The sequence below is a fragment of the Danio rerio genome, chromosome 16 (genome assembly GCF_052040795.2).
Source record: "Danio rerio strain M-AB ecotype USA chromosome 16, GRCz13ab, whole genome shotgun sequence".
In the NCBI taxonomy this organism is placed as follows: domain Eukaryota; kingdom Metazoa; phylum Chordata; class Actinopteri; order Cypriniformes; family Danionidae; genus Danio; species Danio rerio.
The window spans coordinates 26,383,941-26,394,299 of NC_141036.1; the positions used below are offsets into that span (position 1 = coordinate 26,383,941).

The window sequence follows — 10,359 nt, forward strand, 5'->3', positions numbered from 1 at the left end:
GCTGATAGCGGTTTTCCTCAGCACTGCTTTATTAAACCTCTCCCTCCATCGACGTCAGCTTTTGGGAACTCGGACAAGGGAAAGTTTAGGGAGAAAAAAAAACTCTGCTGTTGTCTATGTATGGATGAATACTGAAAGCCTCTCATACAGGAGCGAAAACTAGCGCAGAGGAGCCCGAAATGGCAAATGCGTGGCATCCGCAATGAAACAAACTGCAGACGCGTTTTAAAGCGTTCTGGGCAAACCGTTCCACTTTTGGTTTCTTAGATTTTTAAAAAACTCATCCTTTCGGACAGAGACCGCTAAGCAGAAACTAAGTTCACCGGCGAAAGTTTTCCAGAGGAAAGAAACTCATGAAGGACATTTACCACACGGAAGGATTTTAAAACGCCGCTCGTATCTGTGAAAGAACAAAACAGCGGAGAAGTATTTTAAAACTCGCTAAAACACCCAGTCGAAACGAACAATGGCAAAGAAGTACGACTTCCTCTTTAAATTATTGCTTATCGGCGATAGCGGTGTTGGCAAGACATGTTTGATCATCCGTTTCGCAGAGGACAATTTTAATTCAACGTACATCTCAACCATCGGTAAGTGTGCAGAATGAGTTTTCTGTTGGTGTCTGATAACGTAACAGTGCGGCGTTTCTCTGTGCTGCCAAGTTTCTAGCTTGTAAAACAAGTGCTACCCCAAGTGTTTGTTCATGTCAGTACTAGTCTTAACGTCATCTCATTCCAACCTTCCCCAGTCGAGCTCAATCAGTCCTGCGGATCGTCCCGTGTTTTCCTCCTCCTCCTCCTGACTGCATTTCCGGGCCTTTACTCCTGCCAGCCACAGCCTGCTATCCCCCCCCACCCCACTCCTCTCTCATTTTTGCAGTCTATCCCACCCCCCTAAAATGAATTTAGTTATTCAACCAGATCCCAAAATGACTTCCTCCTCCCCTTTCCCCTGGAAAAACATGCCAGGGTGTTTATTAAATCTTTAGTGCAGTGATTGTATCTCAGTATGGCCGCCACTGTGTTTCTGAATGTAGTAGACAAATTCAATAAATGCTCCTTTATTGTCTCTCTTGGGGTTAAAACATGATCACCCTTTCCTTCCTGCCCCTCCTGCTTTATCTCTTGCTTTCCTTTTTTGTCTTTTTTTTTTCTAGGTATTGACTTCAAAGTGAAGACCATTGAGGTGGAAGGAAAGAAAGTGAAGCTGCAAGTCTGGTAAACAAAGATTCTATAATGTATATGACAGTATGAAATATGAGCAATTCCAGCATTATGGAATTGACATTTGCATTAAAAACTGAACACATGAGCAGTTCCATGCAAATGTCAACCTTGAAGTTTCCACCAAAATATGGAAACCGTTTCTACATTTTTTGTGTGTAAGCAAGTATTTTACAGTACTTTAGAAATACTCAAAAATGTTTTCAAACTATTATATTTGATTTACCAAAGTCATACAAGTGCCAATTACTCATCGGTCACATTCATAACGAAGAGACGTCACATCCATAACGGCACTTTTTCCTCATAAGTGCAAAAATGTCAAATAAAATAAAATCCATCATTTTTTTCTATAGACAGACATATTTTATCCTTTTTTGCTCACATCCATAACACATGTTTATTTTCCTCATTTAAAGTACAAAACATCTTTACAGACTGATATTTTTCTGGTCCCTTAACTCTGTGGTTAGTTGTTCTGGAAAATATAAACAGATATTTCAATATAATGTTAACATATACTTTCTCTGTGAATTTATGTTTTGAGTTTTTACTTCAAATGTCACATCCATAAGGCTGGAATTGCTCACATAAATTCACAGAGTAAGTATGTTAACATTATATTGAAACATATGTTTACACAATTAACCACAGAGTTTTGTGATTAGAAAAATATCAGTCTGTAAACATGTTTTGTACTTTAAATGAGGAAAATAAACATGCGTTATGGATGTGGCCAAAAAAAGTCTGCGAGTTTACAATATATAACAAGCTCTGAAAAAATTCTCTGAATTGAACTGCACAACCCAAAAGAAACAATCTTAATCAAAAGTATAGTTGGCTCTCTATTGAACAAAATTAGCTTTATTTTATTTATGATTTTTGCATTTATGAGGAAAAAGCAATGGATGTGACAGATGTAAAATTGGTAAATCAAATACAATAGTTTGAAAACATTGACAGACATTTTTGAGAATTTTTAAAGTACTGTAAAATACTTGCTTACAAAAGAAAACCTGGTTTTAAAAAGATTAAAAATGAAAATTTTTTAATTGTTAATATTTTCTGCTTTAATATTAATGTAAATTATATTTTTCTAAATTGTTATTTAATTTTTAAAGTAAAATAATTAATTTCATTATTGTTTTTATTTCCGTGGCTCTGCCGGTTGGAGCACATTTTTTAATTTTCATTGCCTTTCTTAAACCAATTGGAATTGTATGTGTTATTGTTTTGGTTCAATTTGAATTTCCACAACCATCACAGAGCCCTGGGGAGTGGAAAGAGACTGGCTTGGCCTCCCCCTGATTCTGATGTAAATTAGTTAAAATATAGTAATCTGCCACATTTATTTTTTTTTTTTTTGTAAAAACCATGAGACCTGTGACTTATGTCAGCATCATTTATTGAACAGAATAGTTGTTTAGATGTTTAGAGTACCAGCATGTACGTAAAACACATCTTTTGTGAAATTATAAATTTCTTCACTTTCTTTACTTTCATTTCATAATTATTGCTGTCAGTTTCCTCAAAGATATGAAGCAGCACAACTGTTTTCGAAGTTGATAATAATCAGAAATGTTTACTGTGCAACAAAGCACATCACATTTCTTTGGAATTGTGACACTGGAATTGTGACACCTGTAGTAATGATGCTGAAATATTAGATTTGAATCACCGGAATTAATTGCATTTAAAAATATATTTGATTAGAAAAAAGTTGTTTAAAAATAATATTTAACAGTATTATTATATAAGCATTATTATATATATTTTTTTACATTTTTTTTATTGTGTGTTTTATATTTTTATAATTAATTTATTTTTCGGCTGAAACCCTGCTTATTTGATAAATCAGAGCAATGAAATTGTCCTTTATTAAATCCATTCAGTGAAAACTCTTTACAAGTGTACACAATGTCTGTGTAAATATGCTGTGTACACAAAGAAACAAGACATGTCTTCAGCTTCTGCTTCTGTGAAATCTGTAAGCCCAGTGTTAATATGCCAAAGGTGGAGTCCAACAGCGCCGAGAGCCGGAAGTGCAAAGTCCATCTGATATAAAACATGCAAATTACACATAATCGACTGAACGTTGTTAAATAAGTCATCTATCATACCTTTCTCTCCAAACAGTCCTCCATTGTGCTGAAAATGTCTTATGTTTGCAACTGCTTGTATTTATTAGGGACACAGCAGGACAGGAGAGGTTTAAGACCATCACCACTGCATACTACAGAGGGGCCATGGTGAGACAACAAGCAGATATAATACTTTATAATCTAAACCTACATAATATGTGATTACTGTGAAAGCAATATTAATATGGCATTAGTATGGCATGCATGCACATGCTAGCAATGGGGTTTTATTTTAACAATCTCTTTCAGGGAATCATTCTCGTGTATGACATAACTGATGAAAAATCCTATGAGAATATTCAGAACTGGATGAAGAGCATCAAAGAAGTAAGAGTAAAAAAGTGATGTCTAGTTTTTTATGATTGAATACATTTTCTTCCTCGCAAGTAAAGCTTGATAATAACATAGATTTACGATTGATTTAACTTTTGCTTTCTTGCACATTTATTTATTTATTATCTGCAACACAACTAAAAGCAAATACTACCAGGTTCCACCACCAAAAAGATATTTAAAACGAAACGGGTTTAATAAAGCGAGTTTTAGTTCTTTATATACGATGCCATAGAAAGCACAACAGAGGTGCATTGTAAATACAAATGGGGCCTTTTAAAAAAAAAAACAAGTCTCATTTATGAGGAAAATGAGGAAGTGAGTGCATTTTTGTCTTCTGTTTCCAGAATGCATCAGCGGGTGTAAGTCGAATGTTACTGGGTAACAAGTGTGACATTGAGGCCAAGAGGAAAGTCTCAAAAGAGACTGGTGAGAAGGTGAGTGTATGAAAATTCACAGCACATGCCTTCCTCTCTAATTTCGCTATGTGGACATTTGACATGTGAAATGGGTTAAATATCATACAACATTTTTTACATTCAACAAGTTTAAAGCAAACACAATTTCTATTTTTATGAAAAGTTATCGTTATCTTTTCATTCATTGTAGCTCGCAAAGGAACATGGTATTCGATTCTTTGAGACTAGTGCCAAATCGAGCATCAACGTTGAGGAGGTATGGACATCAGATATATTCACAAAGTAATGGCCTTTTCTAGTTTCAGTTTTCTAGTTTCAGTATACAGTAGTTGACATTTGAAACGGATCAAAAACGTTTTTCAAAATTGTCCTAAGACAAGAATAGGTGTTGTTTAACAGGTTTAGGACAAATTGGATAAAAGGTTTTGTTCCATTTGTAATGTTGACCACTGTAGTTTGTGAATTCTATTGCATGTTTTTACAGTATTCATAGGCATTTTTTAAATTGAGATATTTTAAATTGAGAGTTTTACATCAAGAGTTTTGTGCATTTTAATGTTACATTTTATGTTTGGTCAACAGTTTGACAAGACTTCTCTTTCTCTCTGTAGTCTTTTACTTCTCTTGCTCGAGACATTTTGCTGAAGTCAAATAAGAAGCCGGTGAGTTTTACATGATTCTATATGTACAGTAGATCAAATTGAAAATTAATCTTTATATTTTGTTTGCTATACTTTAACTAGGTTCATAAGTCATACATAGCTCCACACAGATTCTGCGTGTGCAGAATTCTGCAGATTTTTTGCAGATTTTCTGCAGATTTTTAGCCCATCATAATTCTGTTTATTTACTTGAGTAAATGTGTGTAAATCTATATTTATTCAGTTTGTAAATTAATTTCAGTAATATTACTGACTAATATGGGAATGTTCATCTGATTTAGGTACAATGCCGTTTGTACAGAAATATTTTCTGACTTTTGTTTGTTGATTGTTTACCATATAAAGTGAATCTAATTGGATTTACATTTTAAACATTACATAAAAGTTAAAATATATTATTGTTTATTTCACATATTAAGGTTTTAGTTATGATACTCCCACAATAATTCCATAGAAATCTTCAGATCTTTACCAAAATTCTCCGCAGAAATAGCTAAAAAGATCCACAGATTCCGTCTTGCCCTAGTCATATATTACTGTATTACAAGCATTACTGTAACATTATGGCATCATTCATGCAAACCAGGCTTTAATGTGACCATTTTCAATTTCATGAGCATCGTTTTGCAGCATCGATGTTGTGATATAATTAAAATGTAATCATTTAAATAGACTTATGCATCCATTTGTTTGTTAAAGAGTAAAAAGTGATGTAAGGTGCAATTATTAAATGCAGGCGCCATGATTAGCCGCATGCTAGCGCAGAAATTCCATTGAAAAAACTGGGGTAAAATTAATTTCCATATTTTTAAGACATGGTGTAGAAAAATATAATTTAATACAGTGCTTCTTGTTTGGTCTGATACCCACTTTATAATGAATTTCAGCCAGGCAGTGAAGATTGCTGTTTTTTTTTTTTTTTTTTTTTTTTTCGGAAATAAGATCACTGCAGTTTTGTACGGAATGACAATTAACCAGAAACCCTGGGGCTGGCTGACTGAAATTAAAAGTCTGTGTGCATATACTCCATTGTAAAAAGGTTCTCGTATGGGACTTGGAATGCTAGTAGGTATATAGAAATGTCTACTCCGATCATAAAAATCTGTTTTAGAAATATTTTTTATGGAGACTAAGATGGGAATTTACTCCCTGATTGTTTTTTCTTTTTTTTTCAATTTATGAAAGACACTGGATGCAGTTATTTTTGATCTAGAAGCTGCACTGCAAATTGTCATACATTATAATCTGTGTCAGTATGTCATAAATAGAACAAGATCAGTTTAGTCTTAGAGGTTTGTTGCTTGCCCTGCATCAAGTTTAGACTGAAATGCTCATTATTGCCCTTATTCTGCAACATGGAAGTGCACTCTTCTCTGCGATTTGTTTTAGAATTTCCTATTCTTTTGCCTTTGATGAAATGACTTTGATGAACAATAAATGACAGAAATGATCCTTGCTACAACAATTGCATTTATGACTATTCATTATAAATATGATAAGAATATAAAAGTTTGCAACATCAAGCAGTATAACAAAATGTCTTTATGGCTATGGAAGTGTACGAGACTGAAAGTTTGGAGCCAATTAGGTTCTAATGGCTGTGCTCGTCCTTACCTGAAAGATTAACAACAATTAAGGTGATTTGTTATTTTATGAAGATATCAGCCAATATAAGGGTTTACCAAAACTGTTCTTAGGATTTACTATAATAGGATATTATTATCCACATTATCTTGTGGGCTTTTTGAGAATTTTAGGGGGAGAAGAGACAACAACATCCAGCACAGACATGCATAGTATACTTAATTTTGCTGCAATTAGTTTAATTAATATTATGTAACATTACAGCCATCAGTGCACAAATTAAACATGTTGCATAAATGCCTGATTTGTCATTTATGCTGCATGGATTCAAGAAATAGAGATAAGCCTGCAGAGTCATGAAAAAAAAATTCCTCAAATATAATCTCCCAATAAAGATGTAACTTAATGCGAATTAAATAATACAGCCATGAGTGAGCGTGTGTTGAAAATAAAAGCACTTGATTTCATTATTCTCTGAGTTGTTTATGCTCATCATTAGTCTTTTGAAGTGCCTCTCGAATTGCTGTTCCTTCACTTGATGCTCAGGAAATGCATCGCATGTTGCATTTTAGCAAGTTTCAATTGTTTAAAACATCTTTAATTAGATTAATAATTACTATTTAAATTATTTTAAAAGTAATGTTTTGCTAATATTTAAATAAACACAGCTCTGTGGAAATGCATAATTTTTCTCCATGGTTTAATTTCAGACCAGTTTTTTTGTAAAAGCATAGATGTGAATTGCTTATCTGGTAGACTAAAATGAAGTGTATTTGTTTGGGAGTGAAAGCAGTGCAGAGCGAGCTAAACGGTGGATGTGTGTGAGCAATAAATAAGAGTGGTTTTGTATGGAACAATGAAGTTGTTTGCACAAATGAAATGGTAGTTTAAAAAAAAGTATTTTGTGGCATCATGTTGTACTTTGAAAGTGCTTTTTATTCTTCAACGAGAATCACCCAAAAATGACAATTCTTATGATTTACTTACTCTTATTTAGTTACCAGTTTGAGTTTTTTTTTTTTTTGAACCCAAAATAAGATATTCTGAAGAATGTTGGAAACCTTTAACCATTCATTTGTATAGTATTTGTATTTCTTACTTTACAAGTCAATGGTTACAGTCTTCAAACATTCTACATTATATCTTATTTTGTGTTACTTGCATTGGGAAGTTTGGAAGGGTCAGTAAATAACATAAATGTAACTTTTTGGTATCTCAATTATTTCTCTTCTAAACCTTACTCTCACTTAATAATTGACTAATAATCTCCTTACATCATTAAATTCATCTTTATTTCTATAGCGCTTTTAGAATGTAGATTGTGTCAAAGCACCTTAACATAGTTGTAGTAAATTGAAATTGAGTGTCAGTCCAGTTTTCAGAGTAGAAGATCAGTTAAGTTCAGTTCAGTGTGGTTTAACTTTGTTGCTGAAACACTGTCCATACACTGAAAAGCAAATCCATGGATGCACAGTTCCATAAGCCCCAAACCAAGCAAGCCAGTGGCGACAGTGTTATAATATATTTTCTTATCATATTTATTATTATACAGTGTTATCATAAATCATGTTGAAATGTCGTACATTGTAAAAAATGCAGGGTTCCACACAATTCCTTCATGTTGTCCCAACACAAATCGATTAAATTAACACTTTTAACAAATTTATGTGGATTGAACATAAAAACAATTAAGCTGTCCCAATGAAATCTCAAGAATTGTGTTGTTTTAGCTCATTTATTTATATAGATAAGCATATAAGCAGAGCATTTAACTATTACCCTACCATCATTTAAAAAAAAAAAAAAAAAAAAGGTTGTCAGCCACTCTCAGCATTTTTGATTTCACCCTAAATTTCAGGATCTTCTGAATATTTTTTGATGTGATTATATAGCTATATTATATATCAAATTAAAGAACCAAGCCTCAGCTTTTAGACAAATCAGCATGTTATTCAGTCTTTACGTGTTCATATTTTATTAACTTTTTTTTTGACAAATAATGAAAACATAATTGTTATTAAAGTAGATCTGTTTCAAGATGTATGTGAAAACATACATGTGTAACCCCATGTTCGCGTGAGTTTACTCCGGGTGCTCTGGTTTCCCTTGCATTCCAAACATGTGCTATAAATGAATTGGGTAAACAAAATTGGCCAATGTATAAATGTTAGAGGGTATGGGTGTTTCCCAGTGTTGGGTTGTGGCTGGAAGGGTATCCGCTGCGTAAAATGTGCTGGAATAGTTTGCGGTTCATTCCGTTGTGGCGACCACTGATAAATAAGGGACTAAGCCGAAGAAAAATGAATGAATTATGATTTCTAATGTATTTTAAGATACTAGCATTCAGCTTAAAGTGTAATTTAGGGTAGTTAGCCAAATTATTGTATAACTTTTTTGTTCAGTAGACAATCAAAAAATATTGCTTAAGAGGGCTAATAATATTGATCTAAAATGTTTTTATTTTTTTTTAACTGCTTTTATTATAGCTGCTGTAAAATAAAAATAATCCAGAGGATGGCAAATACTTTTTACTGTATCTATATAAAACTTTGTCCGGATTGACAGGGCCGGATAATTTTGCTGTGACGAGCCATGATCACTCATCAAGTGCATCCAGAAATACATTTAATCACTTTTTTTTTTGTTTTTTACATATTTACACACTGTGCTGATGTGATTAACGTCTTGCAGATTTATCTTGACTAGTCTCAAATGGTTTGTTTTTAAGCAGACGTACCTAAAAATGAAGTTAACAAGAACACCATACACCTGAGAGGTTTCATACTTCATATTAGCTTTTGATTTGCTGTTTTTACAGGGTCCATCTGGACGTGAGGTCAAACTTACCAGCACAGAGAAAAAGTCCTCCTCCAAATGTCTTCTTCTTTAGGCAAACCATTTTCCAGAGGACAGGCTTCATTGCACACACTTCCAGTACATACAGGAGCACTGCAGTGTTAATGCCAGATGGTCATTTACTAAGTGAACATGAGAGGTTATTAGAAAGTGGTTTTATAAGGAATGATGGCACGAGTAAGATATGAAAAATCAATCAGGGTACAGCTTTCATGTAGTTGGAGGAAAATCAATTTTTCTTAATGTCTATATTTTTGCACTACACAACAAAAACCGTGACTAGGCTACAGTGTTGGTTTTGCTTGCACAAGATGTTTTCAGCATTTAGCATTATTTAGGGTGATTATGTCGACAAAAAAAAAAAAAAACTTTCAAATTGGTAAAACAAGATCTGAATGGCAACTTCAGGTAAAAATGAACAAAAATACATTCCAGTCTGTCCGCCAATCAGCACTTTGTGATAAATGATTTGTATGTTCGCTGCTATTAAAGGTGACTAGCTTCAAAAATGAGGATGGATGCAAGAGTTAAGGAGGTCAGATGAGTGGTGTGAGAAAGTAATTGGTGGATTATGAATGAGGAATTTATAATGTTCTACTGAAAGTTCACAGTGTTTCTGGATTTTTGCAACAACTTTCTGTATACAGTATCTACTTGTTTCACTTTTCTATAATCTTTTACACATCATAATTTTCCAGAATTTGTACAACAAACTGCTTTGAATAAATTAGAAAATGTTAAACATTGTGTGTGCATTTGGTCAAAAAAGATCCTGTTTTTCTCCATGTCAAAATAATTTTGCAGTGACTCTGTATACATAAAAAAGCATTTAAGATGCAAGTGTCATTTGAAATAACTTTTATAATGTTTTATTCATACATTGTGAAACACAGTACAGAAAAATACAAAAAGGACAACATAAACGTAACAATAAACAAATACACTTATTTGAGCAAAAATAAATAAATAAATGGCACTCGTATATAGAAAATGCAGGTCTACAATTGAATTACCTAGCCAGAAGGGTTAAGAAGGCTCTACAAAATGAGAGGGTAAAGTGTGGCCGGGTGGGAGAACCTCAATTAGACCAATAATTGGACATGGTGGAATATCAACAGTAGTAATAGCAGTCAACGAGAGG

At 33.3% G+C, this 10,359-nt stretch overlaps 1 protein-coding gene across 2 annotated transcripts; it reads left to right on the forward strand.

Moving 5' to 3' along the window:
• The first annotated feature begins 56 nt into the window (after nt 1–56).
• On the forward strand, nt 57–9,960 carry rab13 (RAB13, member RAS oncogene family). Of its 2 annotated transcripts, none has more exons than XR_015510297.1 (8): nt 57–590; nt 1,157–1,217; nt 3,412–3,472; nt 3,614–3,691; nt 4,045–4,134; nt 4,307–4,372; nt 4,728–5,793; nt 6,069–8,154. XR_015510297.1 is itself a non-coding variant. In NM_201329.1 (8 exon segments), coding segments are annotated over 8 exon segments (603 nt in total). In that variant the 5' UTR covers nt 73–466; the 3' UTR covers nt 9,253–9,960.
• The last annotated feature ends 399 nt before the right edge of the window (nt 9,961–10,359 follow it).